General features: G+C 43.9%; 1 protein-coding gene across 1 annotated transcript in view; it reads right to left on the bottom strand.

Moving 5' to 3' along the window:
- LOC138293951 (uncharacterized protein C1orf87 homolog) overlaps positions 1 to 24,931 on the bottom strand; it is a 110,632-nt gene that overhangs the window by 24,734 nt on the left and 60,967 nt on the right. The window contains exons 4-6 of the mRNA XM_069233219.1: positions 15,067 to 15,168; positions 3,058 to 3,321; positions 2,689 to 2,816 (exon numbers count right to left, since the gene is read on the bottom strand). Coding sequence (XP_069089320.1) covers positions 2,689 to 2,816; positions 3,058 to 3,321; positions 15,067 to 15,168 — 494 coding nt within the window. The remainder of the gene's footprint in view (positions 1 to 2,688; positions 2,817 to 3,057; positions 3,322 to 15,066; positions 15,169 to 24,931) is intronic.

Below are 24,931 nucleotides of genomic sequence, written 5' to 3'. Positions count from 1 at the left end.
TGATTTCCATTAATATTTTGGCCTACTTACATAGTCACTCTTGATAATACATTCTGTAAAAGGTGACCTCCCGGGCATTCACATACAGAAAGTGGTTCCTTTCTAGTACAAAATCATCGATGTGAAAGTTAATTCTCTTTATGTAAAACAGGAAGTATATTCAGAATCATGTATTGGATTTGAAAAGTCTATTTTTGATCATTGCCTTCCAAATCTAGGTAAATGTAACGTACTGAGGTAGTAACGATTAAAGGAAAGAGTAATTGCTTGTAGATAGGAATGAATTAATTCCTTCTTTTTTGGGAGATTGTTTCCGAAAAACAAAAAAGAATGCCCCTGATTCTCAATGAGTTTTCTCCCTTCACATAAGTGATAATAATACGTGTGTTTAAAATTAACAAATAACTCATCTGTAAAATTGTGGTGAACTATTTTCAGACTTTTGATAAAGTGTTACACAAATTCATCCTATTTGCTCAGTTCATTGCTTGGCATGCCACGACTCAATAGCTGACTCTTAGAGGTGGTCATGATAGTACCTTTGAGGGTAGTTGTGTTCTATTACACACCTGTAATGTGCAACTTGTTTACCAAAATACAAAACCTCTACAATTCAGTGTTTTGTATAATTAGCCCAGATTCATGTTGTCATGAATCATAGGAAGGACAGCAGATTATCTAGTTATCCCAAGGTCACATTCCAAGTTTTTTCCCTGTTTTGAATGCCCCTTTCGTAAGGTGAAACTAATAGGTCATTCCAGTGTAAGACAACAGTTGTCAGATCAGTGATAAAATCATCCAGTACTCCATATATCCAGAGTAGACTGAGCTCAAGGAAATCAAATGACCAGACCACATCCAATAATCAAAGCAAACAATAATTTGAGGTAGAGGCAATCTTGGATTCTCAAATTCGAAATGGTTGTTTACAATATATAATTGCCTGCAGTGGTTATGATGCCTCAGATGGATCATGGAAGCCCGCCTTCTATGTGCATGCCCCTAAAATTAATTCGAAACTTTGATTAAAAAAATCCCCAATAAGCCAGTAGGGCAATGAGGAAGGTAGTTTTTGCGGTGGGGGTACTGTCATGAATTACAGTAAGAAAACTTGAGCACCAGACATATTTTGTAAAACAGCAGCCAACACACAAAGAGGCAAAGTCTAGAGACATGGAAACTATGAAGGACCAGTCAGTGGCAGTGGTGGCTGAGCTACAGCAGTCACGTTTTCCAGGTCAAGCAGAGATGGACAGCCAGGAGGACGACTGCAGCCAGAACAATTTAAGCAGCCCGGTAGTGGGAACAAGTGCCATGCAAGGACTTAGTTGCTTGGAGCCTATATACTTAGTTTGCTTGCCACAGTTGGTGTTCCCTGCACCTTTGTTTTGTTCTTCCCAATTTCCCTATGTTTTCCTTCTCTTCAACTTTGTGTTTCCTAGAAGGTTTCAGCTATAATTTAGACCTTTATTTCCTGAAAGCTACTTGACAAGTTTGCCAATTCTTAGTGTTGTCTCAGGCTCCAGAGCTCGGGAAAGGTCGCTGGGTACTTCTTGGTTTTGTTACCTGCTGTTTCCTTCTGAGCATCAGCTAAGATATATTGAGACTGGGATCGCTCTGTGATCTTTTGCACTTGTACTAGTTCTTTGGTCAAATAGTATGCATTTATGGTTATAGTCAGGCTAGCTAGACCAGAAGAAAACGTGGTCTCTTTAAAGCCATTTAGTTGGAGCAAGTAGGGAGGGACAGTTACTCAGCTGAACTGCTAAGATCCATTATACTCTAATGTGTTTCTCTTCTCACCGGCCCCTTTTTTTCCTCCCAAGAACCTATAAGGAGGAAATTGATCACTTCACCGATTTTATTTCATAGAGAACAGTGGACTAACATTGGAGCCTGTCCTTTTCAACTTTCAATGTCTGTCTTGGGTTGTGACACACACTATATAGCTTCATGGTGTGGGCTACGTTTTCATACAGCAAATGTCCTGTTTCTTGACAAGGACTAGATATTATGCTAAGACATGAAGACTGATTCACAAAGGTAAACATACAGTTTTCTGCAATTGAACTATTTTAATGATACTTTACTAAGATTAATTTTACAACTGTGGAACTTCCACACATTTAAAATGCAGAGTCCCATCAGTCATAAAATTACTATTACTAAAATTAAACTTGCAGTTTATGAATACCAAAACAAATAGTAAACTTACACAAAAGTGTATGTTTGCCTTTGTGAATCAATGGTGTTCAGGGTAATAAAATATCACCAGCACTAACTAATAATAAAGCGCGAAGTATGCCTTGATGCTAACATCAAGCATTGCACAATGTAGTACCAAACAAACGCAAAAAAAAAAAAAAAAGTTTCTGTGATCCAGTCAATTATTTAGCATAAAGCGGTGATTCCTGACAGACAGATTTACACAAAGCCTGAGCCTTTAGAATTTTTTTCTTAATGAGATTAGTTTTTGGGGACTATTTAAACAATTTTTTAGCGTTTTTGCTGTTCTATTAATTAACAGGTGAGTCCATTATATGCATACAGATTGTTGAAACAGTTGGAACTATTGTGCACTACAAAGTGCTGACTGCCTGAACTTTTCAACCAGGACATTTGTATGTGAGTTGCATTTGTGCAATACACCTTAATCACTCACCTCATAATTGAACAGGTAAAACGCACCTTTTTGTTTTTGTGTCCAGTTCCAGACTCTGTGCAGGAAGCACTTTGGCAGGCTCCTGGTCTTGGGTGCAATTACTTTTATCTGACGAGAACAGCTCTAATAATTGGAGAAGGGCTGCATAATTTACCTACAAGAGATTGCAATATGAATTAAATAATATTGTCAGCTAACATTGTAACAACTAAAGACAGTTAAGATTGTTCCTGGGTTTACGTTATATGTTGTCATTATTCTATTAGTGAGGACAACACCTTTTAACTTATAAAACCACCAAAACGTTTTTCTATTGACGGTGTACTTTTGTAAAGAAATGAATGCAAGTAAAGTTTGCTTTCAAGAGTATTGAAAATATATCTAGACCATCATACCAGTTCTGGGTCATTAGGTTTGGCAAACTTCTTAAACAGCACTTTGATTGTTGGTAAAGTTAGCGGAAGCGGATGCCTCAGGAGAACCAGACTTATCTGAGACTGACGGAGGAATCCAGACCCGGTGGGATCCAAAGTGTTCAGATCCTCCTGGAGATTGTCAAGATCTTTCACACTAAATGTATACAACTTGAGGTCATTTCCAATTGTACAGACTAGAGCATCATCTTCATTATAAAGGAACAGTGGCCTTTGGCAAGTATTCTGAAAAATGTAAATAAAATATATATATTTTGACAAACATACATCAAATTGCTTTAACTTTTGTACGTTTTTGTCGTTCAAATTAATGTCAGAAAACCAAGTGTGTAAACAGTGCTGACTTGTCCTACAGTTAGTAATAATGCTGTCTGCTCACAAGAAGTTTCAGTAACACATATTGCAATTATCAAATGAAATACTCTAATCAACTGATAGATGTACAGTCCATTAAAATGGGGCATAATTAAAGGAAAGGATTCAAGATGGACCATGTCAAAAAGTGAAACAATATATTCTACATACCTTTAAGACTGTCCCCATTTTTTTATTAGGGTGGAGTGTGCAAGTGCTCTGGCCTCTGTTGTAATCTCTCTGTGGGCTTTTACCCTCAACCATATCACGCCCGTCACTTTCATTCATTCATGGACTTGCCTTTTAAAATGTGCTTAATTTCTTTTATAGGCATGCATATGTAATGCCTTTCCGGTGTTGAGCTCTCCTCGGGCGCACCAGCCAACTACTGAAAACATAGGAGGCTCCATGTTGTCAGCATTGTTTCTGGACTACATTTTATTTTCATTTCCTACACAGCGCGATCTCGCTGGGTTTTACACAGCGCGATTGTGCTAGTTTAAAAAATAATAAAAAATTGTACATTTCCCCCGTCCCCATCCACACCACCACCCACCCTCCCCTTGAGATCTTCGGCGGCCACTGCTGCACATATGCATTGCCAAACGTCCTCTAGTTTACAACGCTAATAGCTCTAACTCGAGCAAACGCGAGACCCATTGCATTGAAAATGCTTGGTGTTTACTATGTTTTCACTGACTTCAAAGTGAGAACCTTTACATGACAAAGGAATGCAGATTAGTCTCCCCATGAAGCTTGTTCATGCCCCTCCTTTGCTACAGTTCACACGGCTGTAACATAAACCTCAAATAGCAAATCAGTGTGTGGAATCATACATGGTAATCTGTTTTCACCAAGTTATTTCCCATTCTTTGGTGTTTTATTTTAAGTGCAGTGTTTGATTGTGTTTTACTACAAGGTAATGGTAGTTACATGTGCGACTGATAATCAAGATCATAGTGTGTTAAAGCTGAGAGAAGGATGGGGCTGTAGTTTTCATCATTAAGAATTGGACTTGGAAATAGCTCAACACTTCCCTCTCACCTGCCTCTACATAGACCTCACAATTCCAGCTCAACTTTATGCATGTCCCCATTACCACATGCTTTTGAGTGCATAGGTGTAAGCCCCAATCAGGCGTTTGCTCACTAAATCAGGCATTTGTTTACTGAATGACAGCACAAAGAGGGTGTGGGACCATGTCAGTAGGAGGTCAGTGGATGAAGCTCTTGCCCTATATGTGCGTGTTTAAGGTTTTTTCTTTTTTACAACGAGCTTGCCTCTTGACAGCAGGTTTCTCTACCTCTGTGACACCAGTCGAAAAGCCCAAATCCTGCATAAATGTTGTTTCATCACTATCTTTCTTGAACAAAAAAAGGGATTTTCACCGCATGGTGCCTATTCTACTTATTGACCAAAAGAAGCTGATACTGGGGAAGGTTCTGCTGCAAAACAGCCGTAAGCTGTGGTCCAGTATGATTGCCTGATGAAAACTAACCAGGATGGAGATCCAGCTCTGGAACTTATGTTTGATATGAGAGACAAAAAAAGTAATATATATTTAAAGATCTGGATTTAGTATTTATGCATCTTAAAAATTCAAGTAATCCCACTTTTTAAAGAATTATATACATATATATCATTCTCCAGGTGTGGTGACATAGTTACAATATGAATATAAAGTTATATGATTTTTGTTGTAACTCTTCATTCATGTAGTATACATAGTACTTGTGCATTTCCTTTATCTTTTATTAGGGTAGTCTATTTTCAGGTGTATGAAATAATGGGTTTATGAAGTCCAGTCAACTAAGTTATAGATAACACTGTCTTTTTTGAGTCTGCTCATATTCACTTCTTCACTTTCAGTCCACAACTGTAAATTTTTCGATCTGGCCTCACACAGCTATTCGAAAAATAGCAATGTGTATTTTAGCTAATAATAGCAAGAGTGATACACATTTAACTATAATTTTCAAATCTTAAACTTGGGGATCATTCCCCTTACACAGGACACACGTTTATCGAGTTTTGTTTTTGATTTGTCTATCAAGGCATCCTTTGCTCTGTCTCACAAAACGTTTAATTCTGGGGCAGTGCCGTTTTCAGTGGAACAATGACAACTTTATTGTAGAGCATTTCAGACAACCGTCTATTTTGTTTAGATTTATCCTTTGTCATAACAATGGTGTTACATGTGTACAATGTGATACACAAATTTGCCTCAGCTTAAATCGTGCATCACATGATACTTCTTTAGCATGTAGGCACATACTACATCATGCTGCAACCCTTATTTATTTCCTACCTTCAATACTTAATTTAGCTTTTGCTTTAAAAAATATATCACCTTTGATGTCTCATAATGCTCTGCATAATGTTAAATTTGTTTACTTTACCCAGTAACTCCCAAACCCTTGACATAGTTAAGATGTTGTATTACTCATCTGGTACTTCTATACGGGTTATCCTTCACATTTTTCTTAAGTCTGTGGTACCTTGGAATGTTATTTGCCACATATGGTATATATTTCACCCTGTGTAGGAAAGTGCCCTCTTTCTTGGCATGGTAACCCCAATTTGCCTGCCTGTTGTCAGTGTGTTTGACTGTGTTCACTGGGATGCTGCTAACCAGGACTCCAGTGATTATGCTCTCTCCCTTCTAACTTGGTAACTGTACCTTTTTCTTCTCACAATTGGCATACTGGTCCCCCATGCAAGTCCCTAGCATATGGTACCCGAGTACCCAGGGCATTGGGGTACCAGGGGATCCCTATGGGCTGCAGCAGTTATTCTGCCACCTATAGGGAACCCGCGCAAAGGGTTCTGCAGGCCTGCCATTGCAGTCTGTGGGAAATGGGTGCTTGTACCCGTTTTCACTGCAGGTCACTGCACCAGGTCACTATAAGTCACCCCTATGGTAGGCCCTCTCAGTCCAGAAGGAAGGGTGCAGGTACCTGTGTGTGAGGGCACCCCATGCACTAGCAGAGATGCCCCTACAAACTCCAGGCCCATTTTCCTGCACTGTGTGAGTGCGGGTACACCATTTTACTCATGTACTCGACATAGAACACTACCTATGTCCATCTACATAATGATAACTCTGAACCTGGGCATGTTTGGAATCAAACATGTCAGAATCATACCCCAATACTGTTGCAAGTACAAGTATTAGAAGTATGATTCCATGCACTCTGGGGGCTCCTTAGAGGACCCCAGCATTGCTACCACTAGTCTTATAGGGTTTTCCGGGCAGCCCAAGCTGCTGCCACCCCTCAAACAGGTTTCTGCCCTCCTGCTGCTTGATCTGATCAAGCCCAGGAAGGCAAAACAAAGGATCTCCCTTTGGAAATAGGTGTGACTGGTTTGGGAGGGGTAGCCTCCCCAATGCACTGGCATGCTTTGAAGGGCACATTTGGTGCGTGCCCTTCATGAATAAACCAGTCCACACCAGTTCAGGGACCCACAGTCCCTGCTCTGGCATGAAACGGGACAATAGAAAGGGGAATGACCACTCCCCTGTCCATCACCACCCCAGGGGTGGTGGCCAGAGCTTCTCCGGAGGGTCCCTTGGTTCTGCCACCTTGTTTCCAAGGTTGTCAGGGAACTCTGGGAGCATCTGAGTGGCCAGGCCAGGCAAGTGACGTCAGAGCCCCCTCATGATAGGCGCTTACCTGGCTAGGTGATCAATACCAATTTCAGAGCTCTTTAGGGACTCTCTCTTGGGTGGGTCCTCAGATTCAGCTTGCAAAATTCCAGCAGGACTCCTCTGCAACCTTCACTTTGACTTCTGGCCTCCAGAACTGTGACTGGAACCTCCAGGACCCAACAAGCTGCCTCTAAGAAAAATAACTCTTCTGTAACATTGTTTCCAGGGCTCCTGACAGCAATTGCAACATTTCCACTGTCTGTACATCCACTGAGGGTGGCGTGTCTTCAGTCTGCACTAGAAGAAAGAAGGAATCTCCCTTAGAGTAAATGAGTCAATCCCCTGCATCAGCAGGCACCTGCTGCAACGATGACTGGCTGCGTGGATCTTCTTTCATCCTGAGCTGCGTGGATCCTGCATCACAGGTGGTGTCTGAAGTAGTCCTCTTGGCCCTCTCTGCCAGCTGTCCATCTTTGGTGGAGGTTAGCCCTTGCCTTGCCAAGCAGGACAGTACCCCTGTGCACCACGTCTCTTGCAGCTGCCAAAGCTTGTTTGCATCTCCTCCAAGGGATCTTCAGGCAACATGTAGCTCCAGTCCCTAGCACTCATTCCTGCTATGCACAACCCTCTGCATGGTTTACCTGCAGTGTGGGATCCCTTTCTGTAGTGCTGCATGGGGTCATTCTGTAACTTCTGTGTCCCCATCCTGTGGGACCCCTGTGGGTGCGGCCCCTGCTTCTGTGGGCTCTCTCTGTTCCTGAGAACCCCCTCTGACTTCCCCTCCTGGGTTGAGTCGTCCTGGGCCTTGCTGGTCCTCGGCAGCTCCACTTTTCCACTAACAGCAAACTTGCCTTTGCCAAGGCTTGTTGGTGGAATTCCTGCAACAACACCCATCTGCAATCTTCACTTCAGTGTGGGACATCTTCTGCATCCATCAGGAACTCTTCTATGGCTCCAGGGCTGCAGTGTTAACCTGTTCTTCCTTATCGTCGACCAACTCCTTCAAGTACAGCTGGATGGGTAGAAGCTACTACACCTCCTGGACTCCACTGTGACTCTTGGACTCCTCTCTCCACAGGTCTCCTTCTCCAGGAATCCACCGCTGGTTTCTTGCAGTCTTGTCTGGCTGTCTTCTTTTCTTCTTTTCCTTTGTTTTGGGTGGTTTGGGGAAATTCCAATGATTTACTCCTGCTTTCCTGGTCGCTCGGGGGTACTTTGTTACTTACCTCTGTGGTTTCTAGTACTCCCAGCTCTCCTCTTCACATTCCATGTACTTAGGTGGGAGTCCTGTGTTCACATTCCATTTTTTTAGTATATGGTTTGGGCTCCCCCTAGGATCATTAATTGGTTATCTACATTTGCACAGTTTTCTAACCTATTCTATGCCTATTACTGTCTACTAGTGTATATAATTAGTGTATTACTTACCTCCTATTGGAGGGTTGCCCTTCTAGTACTTTTGTGGTATTGTGTGACCAAACATGAAGGGCCCTAAACATGAATGTTCACAATGGAAAATTAGATTTTGTTTAAGAACTTATTGCATTGGCCTTTTCAATTCTCTTTCCTGGACATTAGAGAGACATGGTGGGTTGAAAATGGGCAGAGGTTTGTGATGAATTGTCTTCAGGCAACGTGTAGCTCCAGTCCCCAGCATTCGTTCCTGCTATGCACAGCCCTCTGCATGGTTCTCCTGCGGTGTGGGATCCCTTTCTGTAGTGCTGTGTGGGATCCTTCTGCAACTTCTGTGTCACCATCCTGTGGGTGCTGCCTCTGCTCTTGTCAGCTGTCTCCATTGCTGAGGGCCCCTCTGACTTCCCCTCCTGGGTTGAGTTCTCCTGGGCCTTGCTGGTCTTAGGCAGCTCCACTTTTTCACTAACTGCAAATTTGCCTTTGCCAAGGCTTGTTGGTGGAATTCCTGCAACAACACCCATCTGCAATCTTCACTGCAGTGTGGGACATCTTCTGCATCCATCAGGAACTCTTCTCTGGCTCCAGGCCTGCAGTGTTGACCTGTTCTTCCTCACGGTCGACCAACTCCTGCAAGTACAGCTGGATGGGTAGTAGCTCCTACTCCTCCTGGACCCCACTGTGACTCTTTGACTTGGTCCCTTCTTTCCACAGGTCTCCTTCTCCAGGAATCCACCGTTGGTTTCTTGCAGTCTTGTCTGGGTGACTTCTTTTCTTCTTTTCCTTCCTTTTGGGTGGTTTGGGGAAACTCCAATGATTTGCTGGGGGGTACTGTGTTACTTACCTCTGTGGTTTTCTAGTACTCCCAGCTCCCTTCTACACATCCCACTTACTTAGGTGGGGGTCCTGTGTTTACATTCCATTTATTTAGTATATGATTTGGGCTCCCCCTAGGGTCACTATTGGTTATTTACATTAGCATTGTTTTCTAACCTATTCTATGCCTGTTACTGTTTACTAGTGTGTATAATTAGTGTATTATCTTCTTCCTATTGGAGGGTTGCCCTTCTAATACTTTTGTGGTATTGTGTGACCAAAAATAAAGGGCCCTAAACCTGAATATTGACCATGGAAAATGAGACATTAGAGTGACATGGTTGGTTGAAAATGGGAAGAGGTTTGTGACAAATTGTTGTTCTCAAGTCACTTTCAAATGTCGAGTAATTATGGCATGCTTTAGTAGATATGGAAGTGTAACCATTGACAAGAAAGTGTTGACCATGGATGCAATATAGGCTCCAAAGGTGTGAATGAATTGCATTATGCAGGACACAGTGGGCAGTGTAGCCGGGAAGTAGGATGCTTTGACTGAGCATTTTTTATAAATGTCCTCTATGCCCAGGAGTTTTTAAGGTGTATACTTATATCGGAGAATACAGGCAGTGGGAATAAAAAGGGTGCTGTTTGTTCACAAAAGGTGCCCAAATATTTTTTTTATTTGGCGGAATAGATGACCCTTGCAGGCCTGTAGTCTTATGATTGTTTTTGACGATCCATGGAGCCATAAACTCTTTAAAGATATTGAACATTTACTTGCATTTAATGATGCCTCAATATGTTTGGAGAGGAAGTGTTTTTTACTCTTTTGGTGAACTTGTAGCATCATCTTCTATAGATTTAAATCACATTCCAATCAAAAGCAGCTTCTATTTCGATTTCTTCAGTAATGCTGAAACTGGTGTACCTCCTGCTGCTGGACTTGTAGCCTGATATTAGTATTTCCAGTCTGCTGAGTCAGTTTGTCTAGGATGACCATTATGTTCCGAGCATTTGCAAGCAGTGCCAGTGCCAGTGCCAGTGAGTGTTTTCAGATGTGGTTGTTGGAATGCAAAGGTGCATTCCTCGCTGCCTGAAGGGAGTCATCTGACCCAGCCTGTTGGCATAGGCACAATACAAGGTCAATACATCGTTTCCACAGGTGGCTGAGAAATGCACTACTGTAGCTGCCCACTTACATTTAGTCTATGCCGTTCCCTCAGTGCCCCAAAAGGATTTTGAATAAAACTGCATCAGTGGGTAGAAAGAGAGAGTCCTGGCCCATCAAGTGGTGCCTGGACTCCCTAGACCACTGATGTTGCTCCTCACTGTGAAGCATGTCCGGCTTCACTGCTTTTTTGCCCTGTGATTCTTCTGTGGACATGCCTGTTTTCCATGGCAACAGGCTGCCACTCCTTGTTCACATCAGCATTTTGAGAAGTGCTGGTTTAAAAATTCATTGGGGATGTGAGGCACCAACTTTGACTGTTTGCAGCATCGATCAATGTTCCATCTCTTGTGCCACCTGTAGCTACTTAATGGGTGAATCCATCAGAAGCCAAGTTTATCCAAATATTACCATGTGTAATGCTAGCCGCCTGATATACCATTGAGCAATATCTGTTTCTAGAAATGACAAGGATTTCTGATGAGCTGATGACGAAACAATGGAGTTAATGATATTACTGCTTTCCAGTGACTGCTTTGAGTGGCATTAGTGCTGGTAATTATATCGTTCTTAGAGCTCTTAATCATTCTTCTGTTGACTGATGGGGAGGACACTGGGGCCAGGTGGGACTGATACACCAACTGAGTAATGGTGTTTGCCTGCTGCAAGATCACCTCTCTCTCCTGTACAACTGCATCTCTCTTCGTTAGCCACACCCTCTAGGGTTCTCCTTCACGAAGATGCCTGTTTCTGAAAGTGGCGATGGCATGGCCGATGCGTTACGTCACTGCAGGAGTATTTTTTTGTCTACAGTGCATTGTGCTAGCACTTGAACTCTCCTTTGGGGCAAATGTGTATGAAGCCACGTGGAATCACCGGTTCTGGCAAGAAACCAGGAGTGGAACATTTGCTTTATAGCAAAAGCATCTCTGATGTACATTGCCAAGACATGACAATATTCTTTCTGACATCCACTTGCCATGGGGAACTGAAGGATGCAGGGTCCAGAGTCACAATGAGAATGCCATGTAAGCAGCCACCTCTCATCGATTCTAAATTGCATTCTCTTACTGTATTCCCTTTATCTGGATACCTTCTAGATAACTCTGAATAAGCAGACTTTCTGACAGACATCTTTCTGGTTTTCTCTGCTGCCCTGTATTCTCTGCTTATCTGGTGCCTTCCTGGTGTACTGTACGTTGAATGTCCAAGCCTTTCAATCATATTGTGACAAGGAGGTTCGTGGCCCTGGCCTATATATTCGTCAAACGCATACACAGAAAGCAAAGTCCGAATATGATATATAATCATGGCTGCTAGCTTCGGAAATATGGGCAAACTCAGAGGTGACATCATGAACACCCCTAGCAAGCAAAGGGGAAGAGAAACAATTTACAACACGTCGGACACCATTCTGATAGATCTATCATCAAAAAGGGATGATAGTTCTTGAATGTAACCACATGCAGAAGGGGGGAAGAAACTAGTGTATGCAGACACCACACGTGGATGATAAATAATTATAGTACAGCCATAATGTCACAGAAAAGATGTAAAATGAGTAGGAAAGATGAGAACGACTATAGGGGATACACACCACAATCAGAGATTTTGACACAATAACAGGAGAAGACAGATGTTTTGACACACACACCGTATAATTAAAATAAGCTCTACTTCATATTGTGATACTCCGAAACTGGTCGCAGGATGCTTCTTTACAGTCCAGCCATGACCTGGCTTGGCAGTTAAGGCTGGACTGTTCCCAAGACTGTTTTGCATATGGCTGGGCCCAAACTGGGATGGTGTGGTGGGCAAATAAACCATGGATTAAACACAGATCTCTGTGACTGGGGGCGAATGTTTGCATTGTTCAGCATTCTGTCCATCATATGTTCTTTTTAGTTTTAGAAAGTTGGCATTTTCTTACCTTAGCCATTTGGTGCATGCTGCCTGTCTCTGATCATCAGTCTGAGGTAGGTGACAGCTGGACTTTCTGTATTTCACCTAGTTAGCCACACACAATGGGAGCTTAAATGTGACTTGATGGGCCATCCTGGAAGGATAGTAGGGAGGCGCTGGACCTAGCCTAATTTACACCTGAATAGGCTGTGTCCTATCCCCACACAAAGGGCTGCATAACCACTGTAATGAGTATGGAGCCAGGGACAGAAGGGCAGGACCTCTGTGCACTTCAGAGGCTTGTCATTGATGTCTTCCCCACTTCAAAAGCACCACTGGGTATAAGAACTGGACCTCAGACACCTCCAATTCAGTACACAGCTGGACCTGTGAATACTGTACCAGGAAAAAGAACTGCTGTGCTGCTGGAGTACTGCAACGCTGCTGGACCGCACTCTTGTGACTCCTGCTTTGCTGTGCTGACCTGCTACCTGCTGCCCTCTTCCTGGTTGAGAAGGACTGCACCTGCATCACTTGAACCCAGAACTCAGAGTACCTCCTGATATGATCTCTCCGGGACAAAGAAGACCCCCATCCACCCTGCTTCTGCACCTGAACTCTGCCATTGTTGAGTCTATCCTGCCAATGGCACCCCCGTGCTGGACCTTTGGAAGTGGGTCTAAGGTGCTTATCAGTGGAGCCCATGCATCATCTCTGCTGAGCTACGCATCCCCAAGCAGAACCAATGCATTTTGTCTGCAGAGCAATTCATCCCGAGCAGAACTGACAGGAAGCAGCTGTTGTGTTGATTGGATCCTTCCCAAAAGACTTACATTGCTGCCATGTCACGCATCTTGGGTTTGACACATCGCCTTCAGAACCACTGCTGATTGATGCTTTTAATGGCACAAGCTCCTTGCATCTCCTGTTGACAGCAGCCTCAATGACGAAACTCGGTATGACAGCTTCACTGCTCATCGGATCCAAAACATCACTTTGACTGCACAACACATCCTCAACACCAGTCTTTGCAGTGCAAGCCCCATTGACAGTATACCTGACGTTGATGCAACAGGACCTCGCACCACAGCCTCCTCGCAGGATTTAAGGTACTTTGTTAAGGAGGAGGTCTAACTGGGTCCCTGTGGCTGGCCCACAATCCATTGTGTTCCGCCTCAACTTGAGCCTTTGTCCTGGTCTGGTCCAATCAGATATCCCCAAGAGAGCTTCTTCTTTCTTGGTGCTCTTTATACTTAAAACTTTGAAATTCAATATCTCTGTTTCTACTTATTGGATTGTTGTCGTTTTGGTCTTGTTTTATTTATTCAGATCTATTTGTCTAATCTGGTGTGGAATCTTATTGTGTGGTGTTTTCAGTGTTTTACTGTTGGAGCTGTTGCACAGATACATTACATATTTCCTCTAAGTTAAGCCTGACTGCTCTGTGCCAAGCTGCCATAGGGTCAGCACAGGTTGATTTAGGCATGTTTGTGCCTTTCCCTGACTAGGATTGTGGTTGCTACTTGACCAGGGCTCACAGCCCAGTCAACCAACAAATCAATTTCTACCAGATGTGTATCTCGCAAATTTCAAAACAGAGCAATTAAAAACTGTCCTACACAAGACCTGCATACTTCCAGGACTGTGCCACACCCATCTGATCCCTCCTATTTGTTTGAAGGCAGGTTCCCTAGCCATTTTAATGATGAGACTCTTCTCAAATTGAGCTCTACACGATCCCAGTCATCAAGATAGGCCCAGATAAAGAGTTAGTAATAATCAATATTATGACAACCTGGTGCACTCATAACAATTTGCATACTGCAGTTAAATGAGTGTTGAATAAACTGCGTTAAGTAACGTACATTTTTCCGCATTGCTAAATTTATTGTTTGTGCTAGTACAAGCTGGTTTTGGGTCTACTTATCTTGCTCAAATGTGTCTCTGTGTCCCTGTTTGTTGTGTTTAGGGCTCATCTCCTACCTGGGTACAATTGTATAATTTTGCCTCTTGGTGACCTTTGTTAATATGACTTTTACATGTATTGATTTGTACATTGAATCATGGTGAAAAGTAAAGGGATTAATCCTAACATCAAATTGAAATGTTGGAAAAATGCCCATGCGACTTAAATGTACAGAAAAGTGCTAAGCATGTTCCAATGACCTGGCTCTTTATCCCGGGGATCATAAAAATAAAATCCGCATCCAGTTTTCTTGGTTGCAGTAAATGTAAAACGCACAATGCTTTTAGCGGGTTAAAACAGGCACAGGGAAGTAAGGAGCTTGGAGTTAGTTGCTTTTGATCGATTTGTAAGTGCAATTGTGTATTAATTTGTAAACAGACCATTAATATTTTATTGTAGTTGAACTTGTACTTGCGTGTATAAAATTATTCTCATATAATAAATAAATTTATGACTGCATAGACACATCAAGAGGACTAGCATAAATTATGTATATGCAATGCGACCTGAACTTAGTAAACGTGTGTGTTTGAAACACCACATTCAATTATGTGTCTGAAACTAAATAGTTCACCTCTAGTTATTTTTAATTTTAAATGAGCAAGTGGATTTTTTTCTCTACCTCTAGGACATTAATAGGGAGGTACCTCGACACACTGGATTTCCTGTTGATGTAAATTATATCAACTTTTAGATATGTTTTACCTGTTGGCATACGCTTTGTGGCTTCTTGAAGCTGTGAATGAAGGATAACGTTTGATCCCCAGTGGGCGCTGTGAGGCACTGAACGTCAGATACTGTGAAGTCCTTTAAAAAAATAAAGAAAGAATGAGTGAAAATAGATATCAAAGAGCAAAAAAATGAAGGTTTAATTTATACACGAAGCTACACAATAAACAAGGCAACTTCAATAAAAATGTGTTTCTTTAAATAAGGCAATGTGTGAATATATCAAAAACACTGGATGAACTTGGGGTCACAGATTTTCAAAAAGTCTCACTACGTGAAGAAAGAAATGTTGACAATTTATAGCCTGCAACAATTCAAACAGGCAAGAAATGAAAGTTAATTTCTGAAAAATCAGGTTAACAATGAAAAGGTGTCTACACACATAACATGTGCAATAGGTTTAATTTAAAATACTGGTAAGACTAGCATAAAAATAAGTATGTTTCTCATTTTAAAAAGTAACAATTTATTTCAGTTTCTTTTACAGAGTGAACAATACACTGAAATTAAATGAAGTGTTGTACGTTTAGAATACAAAATCTAATTTGTGTGTTTGAGTTAGTACAGCGACATTTCGTACCTTCATTTGAACATCTCATTGGAGAGGGAAAAGCTGCTTAGTAGGAGTGGATATTAATATGTGACAAGCACTCATTATAAATTATATATACATCACTATGGCCCTCATTCTGACCCTGGCGGTTCTCTACCGCCAGGGCCAACGGGGGCGGGAGCACCGCCGACAGGCCGGCGGTGCTCCCTTGGTCATTCTGACCGCGGCGCTTTGGCCGCGGTCAGAACGGGAAAACCGGCGGTCTCCCGCCGGTTTTCCACTGCCCCTTAGAATCCTCCAAGGCGGCGCAGCTCGCTGCGCCCGAGGGGATTCTGACCCCCCCTACCGCCATCCTGTTCATGGCGGGAAAGCCGCCATGAACAGGATGGCGGTAGGGGGGGTCGCGGGGCCCCTGGGGGCCCCTGCCGTGCCCATGCCCATGGCATGGGCACGGCAGGGGCCCCCTAACAGGGCCCAACTAGGCTTTTCAGTGTCTGCGATGCAGACACTGAAAAGCGCGACGGGTGCTGCTGCACCCGTCGCACGCCTTCCACTCCGCCGGCTCGATTCCGAGCCGGCTTCCTTGTGGAAGGCGCTTTCCCGCTGGGCCGGCGGGCGATCTGAATCAGATCGCCCGCCGGCCCAGCGGGAAAGTCAGAATACCCCTCGCGGTCTATTGACCGCGGGCGGTATTCAGGCGGCTTCCGACGGGCGGGCGGCAACCGCCGCCCGCCTAGGTCGGAATGACCACCTATGTGTTCTCCTCCACAACTGTCACTCAATCTCCTCAAGTCACTCATTCTACTCTTCAGTCGTCCTCTTTACTTCTCTCTCCCCAGTTGTAGTCCTAACTCAGTCGTCCTTCTCGCTTATCAGTGACTGTTCTCACTCACCAGTTATCCTTATTACTCATTTTCCACAGTTTTGACTAATTTTCTTGACTCTAGTCACCCTCATATGTTAGACCCAGACAGAAAAAGAGAATTTTCTTTGTTAGCGTGACAGACCTTACTAAGTAAACTTACAAGGGAGGAACGTATAGGCCGATGGACCTTTGGACTGCGCTTTAAGTTTTTCCCAACATATTTCCCATACAAATCCAGATCAATAACATCAACAATCAATAACATCAATAATCAATAGGAGTCAGTCATTTCCACACACCATGACCTTGCAGTCATGAATAACCACACCTTTATGTAAAAGTTAGAATGTTTACTTCCCTATAGTAAAAATGCTAATGTCACGTAACTTAGGGCCAGATGTAGCACTATGGCCCATAGTCTCAAAATCAAATGGTAAACATACAGAAACAATACTCGCTGACCAAAGCGGCTAAAGAATCGCAATCTAATCAAAGCTTGAGCTACTACACATTCTAAGGTTACAGTACAAATTAATAGCAGGAATAACTTTGCAAACAAAATCACATACATTTAGATTCAGCATAGAAAAGACATCAACTGTTATTACATGTAGCGAACTTCATCCGTGAGATCCCTAACTAACATCAGATAAGAATAGCATGTTTGGGCTTCATGCAAAACAATTTAGTCACACAAATTTGGAAAAATATCTAACTATGGCTCTATCAAAATAGGGGTTGGTACCTAGGAACAAAAGCAAATAGACATAACAATCAGTAACGTCGTCAGTATACCTGTCCTAAATATGGTTCAGCAAGCTGTGACAGTCTTCGTCAATAGGACATCAGTTCGGTCAGCAAGACCTCAGGATTCAGCATCAAAGTTCAGAAAAAGCTAAATCTCTTTAAGCAGTTTGGAAAAGAATAACAACTAGACGCGAAATGGAAAATGGAAATTGGGCAAATACGGTCCTCCTCTTGATGCAGTCTGGCTAATTTAGATTTCCTAAAACTACTTCCCATGCCTCATTGGTCAAGGAGTCGCATGTTTACACCTTGTCCAATCAAACTAAACCCCCTAATCTAAAGTTTAACTACTACATGGATCACATGTCTATGATTGGCTGCTCTTCTCCTGTTATCATTGATCGGCTTGTCAGGTGTCAATATTGTTGCAGCTTATACTCCAGTCAGTGTATCCATTGTCTTCTCCTAGGAAGGTCAGTCATACACATACTACATTATGGGGGTCATTCCTACCCTGGCGGTCTATGACCGCCAGGGTAGGTGACGGAGGAAGCACCGCCAACAGGCTGGCGGTGCTTCCGGGGGCATTCTGACCGCGGCGGTAAAGCCGCAGTCAGAAACGGGAAACCGGCGGTGTCCCGACGGTTTCCCGCTGCCCCAGGGAATCCTCCATGGCGGCGCTGCTTGCAGCACCGCCATGGGGATTCCAACTCCCTTACCGCCATCCTGTTCCTGGCGGTTTTCACCGCCAGGAACAGGATGGCGGTAACGGGTGTCGTGGGGCCCCTGGGGGCCCCTGCAGTGCCCATGCCACTGGCATGAGCACTGCAGGGGCCCCCTAACAGGGCCCCACATTGATTTTCAGTGTCTGCTTGGCAGACACTGAAAATCACGACGGGTGCAACTGCATTCGGAGCCGGCATCCTCGTGGAAGGGGGTTTCCCGCTGGGCGGTCGGCCTTCTGGTGGTCGCCCGCCAGCCCAGCGGGAAACTCAGAATGACCGCTGCGGTCTTTTGACCGCGGTACGGTCTTCTGGCGGTTCCCGCTTGGCGGGCGGCGGTCGAATCAGCCCCTATATATTGTTTCACTAGCAAGTACAGCATCTTCTAGCAAGCAGTTTCTCATGAGATCGAACTTCAGCTACGAGCACATGGTCAGTACAGTGGAAAATCACAATTTAATTCTCTAAGCATCCATTTTATAAGTCACCAGAAAATGCAGCTTGACATGAGGCCGTGCAACTAGGCCAAGACCTTGCTAAGTTAAGGCCTACAATTAATAAAGCTAATACATACCGCATAACCCTTAATATGGCATATTACTACATTAATCAAACATAAGCTTGTCATTTTACATTAATAAGCTATTAATAAGTACACTCCGTGAACACTGGCGGCCACTCTGGTGGGCGCACCTTCAAATGCGTGCATTATTTTTCTCTAAATTAATACATTTCCTACACAAATCCAACACTCAAAATACATGAATATCCAATAATAAATTCAGCATTAACAGCATCAGATGTAGCATTTAATCAAGCACTGAGAGGAGACTGGGGGCCATGTATAATAAGGACAAAGGGCCTAATTTGATCTTGGCAGGAGTACCATCGCCCCCCCATTGTGGAAGTTCCAAGTACTCCATCAAGCTGATGGAGTTCCGACTGCCATATTTTTATATTTGGTGGCTGAACCTCAATCTGCGCTGACGGGGTGTAGTCAGTTGCATAAGCATTTTCCTACTGCCAACGCGGTGGATTCCTATGCTGGCGAATAGTACTTCATCAGGATGGCGGTATTACGCAGACTGTATTTAGATAAATCAGTTGTGTTGGCAGTGTACCAGTGGCAGATCCCTGACTGCAGGAGTCCGTCGCAGGACCCGTTCAACATTGTACAATGGCTGTGGCCATTGGATAGATGCTAGCACCACACATCTGTTGGCTGTTGCCTAATTGTGCTCACCTGCATACCATCCATACAACACACTCCATTCCAGTCCATGTACCTTTGCCATTCCACTACAGAACATCATTTTGATGAAGAATTCCGAAAGCCAGAAGTCAGTTTATTTTCTCCCCCTGTTTCTTGTTTTCTTGTCATTTTTACTTTTAATTTAATTTGTGGCTCACCATTTTCATTTAATTTAACTTAAGTATAATGGCAGGGAGGAGTCATCCCTGTTTTACAGAGGAAGAATTGTCAGTCATGGTGTGTGAAATAATTAGAGTAGAGCCACAATTGTTTGGAGCACAAGTACAAAATACAACCATATCTAAGAAAAGACAAATGTGGACCACAATAGTTGATAGGGTGAATGCGGTAGCTAACAAGCAGGAGGAAATTAGGAAGAGGTGGAACGACTTGCGGGGGGGGAAGGAGTGTGTTCCCAGGCTTCCAAGCATCATTTGCAGGCCCAGATGACTGGTGGTGGTTCTCCTAGCCCCACATTACATCTTATGAAGGTATTGTAGATCCTACATACTGAAGGCTTGACTGGAATCCCTGCTGGAGTGGAGACTGGTAAATTATACTTCTCAATGACTCAAGAAAAAGAAATGCAGTGTTTGCTCTTAGATTAGCTGTTGATAATGTGTTTTTCACCTTTGTAAAATGTATAAACCCAGATTTTAAATTCACAAACCTAAGGTCATCATCAAAATAATAGCAGAATGGTACTATCTCTTGTTTCACTACTGGGTAATATGTGTGGTCAGTATGAGTGTTCTTCATTGATCATTTTTTGCATTTTCTTGTTTTTTTTTTAATGCATTTTGTTATACTTAAGATAACAGGTTCCAAACTCCATCTTTAAGATCATAAGGTATGGTGATTTTAAGTGATTCTACAGCTATCAACAACATCAACATGTTTTATAAATGGTATTATTTTGTATACAAGTGAACGTCTACACAGCATACATTTCACTAGGACTGTTCAAATAACATTTTTCACAGTGTTTTGGTAATGTTAAGTTGAAATGACTACAACTATCATTATACCTTGTTTCTGTATCTGGAAAACATGTTTGCACTGTGATGTTTCTCATCCTCTCTTTTCTAACATATATGCACGTGTTAAATTCTCATGCATAGACAAACCCTATTTGATGCAATGAATGAAAAAATGGCATGATTAAAAGAAAATGGCATGTTTTCCAATAATGTATGTTGTCTCTTGCTTGTCAGTACATTGCATTAATGTAAATGGTCTCACAAATCAAAGTATGTTGGTTTAAAGGTTTTCTTACAAGTCATGTTGCATGCAGAACCAGCAAAGTTGATATGAAGACTAAAACCAGAAATCCTACCAAATCGTGTGATAGTCTAATTATTAGCATGCTAAGCCTTTAAATGGTTTCCTTCACATTTCTTCTCTCTACTGAGTTGGGTTGACTGTGTGGTATTTCACATGTATCCTTTCTAAGTAAGTAGCACTTTCCAGGACATCTCTTTGGATGTCGTTTTTTTTAAAACGTTTGCATGAGTGTAATTTCTAATGAGTTTATAAATTGCCACAAACACTGAAAGGTTTAATCATAACATTATTTGTAAAACTGTTTCCTTTCAGTTTGCTTCATATGTAGCTCAAAAGCCATTTCATGCATAATCCTGACACTTACAATATGATGTTCTTGCAAATCATCTTAGGATCTACATCCAGAGTACGTGGCCAACCATCAGCCAACAGAGGATACCTCCACTCCAGACCAAGATCAAGTCTACAGTGAGGACTCCACTTCTGCAGGTCCAGATGATGGTGTGCAACCTGGTCCATCTGGTTTGGCTGGGGAGACAGCTACAGTTAGTCTCACTCACCCATACATTTACCTCCTACCAGCACCTCTGCCAATGGATACCACCATTTCCCGTGTCCAAAGGAATATCACACAAATCTTGCCCCCCTCCAACAAGGCTCCTGTTGAGACAAAAACTATATCACCACCTCCAGTTCATACACAACTTAGTGGGATAGGGCACACTGGCTCAAGAGCACAGGGTAGTGGGGGTAAGGGTCATAGGAGAGAATCTGTGGGCCAGCAAAGTGAGGCCACTGTCACCCAGACCACCACTGACCAAGTGTTGGGAGCCCTAATAAAAGTCACAAGACATGATTGGCCGGTACTTACAAACATGAAGCAGCCCCAGAGGGAGCACATTTTAGATATGCAGAATCACAGCTCCAATATGAGCTCCCTGACTTGGGTGCTGTTTGACATTCATCACCATATGTGCAGAACTTTCCCAGCAACCCCTTTCTGTGGCCCTGCAACATCTGTCCCCACTATGCCTGCTTCAGTCACAGAAAGGGAGGCCTAGTCACATGCAACCACCTCAATCCCTGCAACTGTGGATTCCCCTCCCACTCCCCACGCCCAGGAGTGGACATTCATCCAGACCATTAGGAAAGCATGGCAAGACCTCCACCACCACCAAGAGACACAGAACCTAATATCTTCAAGTGTGTGACTACCATTCACTCTGTGAACTGTTTACGGACACATTTACCTTTTTGAGGACATCTGTATTCTGTACATTGGACCTCAAACAATCTTTCCTCTATAAAAATAGTTTTATTCACCTTGACTGATGACAATGATAGTTGTAGTCATTTTATTTTTGGTTTTCATGTGTATATTATTTTCATCCTATTTGAGTTGATGTGTGTTTGTAAAATTAAAACTTAACGGACAAATTCAAACACTGGTGTTGTTATTTTGTGGTATAAATTCTTAAATTATATTTACTTCCATCATTTATTGAAAAAATCTGAAAACAAAAAGATAGTTTGAAACAAACTGCTACATTTAGGTAATGTTTCTTCCATTTTCAAACACGTAACTTAATTAGTGTCAGCACAAATAAGGATGTATCAATAGCATCCATTTACAATAAAGATTTGTCGGTCAAACTAAAAATAAAAGTACTCTTTTTGGCATGAACCAAATCGTCTGTGTCATCATTACAAGAACAGTTCCAGACATTGACACCATAAAAGAAAGGAATTTGATAAAACAAAAAAGATTCAATAGGCAAACTAATCATGATTCATGCCATCAACTGGAGCAAGAAATCCTGACTCAAGAGGAATCCCACATCAATAACACCAATAGTCAAAATCATGGCAGAGCTACCTTTTGTTGACACATGATCAATCCAATACACTTTGGCAGTATCTGGTGAAATGGCACTACCAACTTAAATTGGTGTGCTACAAGAAGTTCTTCCTAAAATGATGAGACACATTAACAGCCTCATATACTTAACATAAAATGAGAATGCTGCTGATGTGAATGGAGATGAGTATGGTATGGTTCAAATCACACATGACTTGCACAGATCCCTCCAGCCAGACTACACATCCCAGCATCCTCCACTGCTAGGATGAGATTGGAGCTTCGCCTTCCCGCCCAGGCCCCCTCAAAAGCCTGCACAACCTCCCACATCACGGGATTTGCCCAGATCCATCACGACAGGCTATACATCCCAGCAGATACTGCTGCTGGGATGAGACTAGTGCTTCGTCTTCCTGCCAAGGCACCCTCAAAAGCCTGCACCACCCCCGTATCGCAGGACACACATGGGCGGCACCCGGGCCAGGGCAGGCCCATCCACAACTGTCAGAGCCAAGAGGAGGCTGAGCTGGGCCACCACTCTTTCGTCTGACCCCTGTTTAAGGTACTGTGCCCCAAACCCGGTCCCTGCGCTGCCTGCTGTCCCTGCCCCTGGCTGCCAGCTATGCCTGTCCCTGTGCTGCCGGCTGTCATTGAGCTGCCTGCTGTCCCTGCCCCTGCAGTGCCTGCTATCCCTACACCAGTGCTGCCTGCTGTCCCTGCACTGCCTGCAATTTCTGCCCCTGCGCTGCCTGCTGTCCCTGCCCCTTTGCTGTTTGCCATTCCTGCCCCTGTGCTGCCTGCTGTCCCTGCGCTGCCTGCTCTCCGTGCCCCTGTGCTGCCTGTTGCTTCTGTGCTTCCTGCTGTCCCTGCCCCTACACTGCCTGCTATTCCTGTGCTGCCTGCTATCCCTACACCTGTGCTGCCTGCTGTCCCTGCATTGCCTCCTATCCCTGCAATTCCTGCTGTCCCTGTGCTGCCTGCTATTCCTGTTCCTGCGCTGACTGTCCATATGCTGCCTGCTATCCCTGCGCTGCCTGCTCTCCCCCCACTGCCTGCTGTCCCCACCACCACACTGCCTGCTTTCCCTGCCCCTCTGCTGCCTGTTGTCCCGGTCTGTCCACTGCCTGTTCCAGGCCCTTCCCAGATGCCCAGATCCACCTGCACCACCTGCCAGGACCACTAATGGAGGATGTCACAGGGTCACACAGCTGACATGCACAGTGAGCGTGCTGCCAATGCATCATCAATTGGACTCTGCCCAGGGAAAAGGACCCCTGGCCCTTCTGCCACCCGACTTTACAATGCCAAGGAACTCCTGGACCTGGACCCAGGATGCCAAAACAACAGCTGCGTCTCCTCCTCCCCACGATCCACCAAAGGACCCTTTACCTGTTGACACTGCCACTTCTCCTGCAACACAACCTACGAAATATCCTGCACTGCTCCTGCACAACAAAAACACCCCACAACTGCTCCATTGCATCTTGTTCAACACCCGTTCACTCTGCAAACATGCCATGGAAATCTGGGACATCATCACCACCCTCTCCACTGATGTTGCATCCATCACCGAAACATGGCTCAACCCCTCCTCGGACCCCGACATCACCACCGCCACTCCCAAAGACTACAAGATGATACACCGAGATGACACCAACAAACAAGGTGGAGGCATTTCCCTTGTCTTCAAGGAAACAATCAGATGCACCATCACCAATGACGACCCCACACTTCTCATGGAACACCTTAACTTCAGACTGACACGAAGACCACAATAAGAGGCACTTTTACCTACAGACCCCTAAGACCCTGGGCAACATTCTGCAACGCCATCTCAAACCTCATCACCCCCCTAGCAATCGACTCTCAACAATATGTCCTACTCAGTGACCTCAGCTTTCACATCAATGACCCCAACAACACCATCTCCACCGCCTTCCTGGAGAACCTGAACAACATTGGCCTCACCCAACTGGTCACTGCACAAAGCCAGACACACAATAGACCCAATCTTCACCTCCAGCGACAGAATAAAATTTAGCCACACCACAGAACTCACCTGGACTGACCACACCATCATAAACTTCACCGACACCCGGCACATCATCATCAGGTGCCAGATCTCCTCCCACTGTAGTTGGAGTAAGATCACGGAAACTAAAGGGTTGCAGGCCCTCACCACCTCCCAACCTGACACACCAACAGACTTCAACCCGGCCGTCCAGAACTTCGCCGCCTGGATCACCGACAGCACCAACAGAGTCACCCCACTGAAACCTACAAAATACAACAGGACCTCCAAACATACCAGCTGGTACAACCCCAGAACTCAGGACAGGACCACCAAACTCATCTGCCACCAACTGGAGAAACAATGGAGTGCCACCAAGAACCTCACTGACAAAGCAGCTCACAAAACAGCCCTCAGCAACCATCACTGGCAAATCAAAGAAGTCAACAAAGCAGCCATCACCACATGAATCGACTCCGCAGCCAACCACACAAAGGAACTCTTCAAAATAGTCAAAGAGTTCTCCAACCCCGGTGACATCCTCTCAGA

This window comes from Pleurodeles waltl, chromosome 4_2 (assembly GCF_031143425.1).
Source record: "Pleurodeles waltl isolate 20211129_DDA chromosome 4_2, aPleWal1.hap1.20221129, whole genome shotgun sequence".
Classification (NCBI taxonomy): domain Eukaryota; kingdom Metazoa; phylum Chordata; class Amphibia; order Caudata; family Salamandridae; genus Pleurodeles; species Pleurodeles waltl.
Note: the sequence above shows the minus strand (reverse complement) of the source record. Positions and strands in the feature narration are given on the sequence as shown.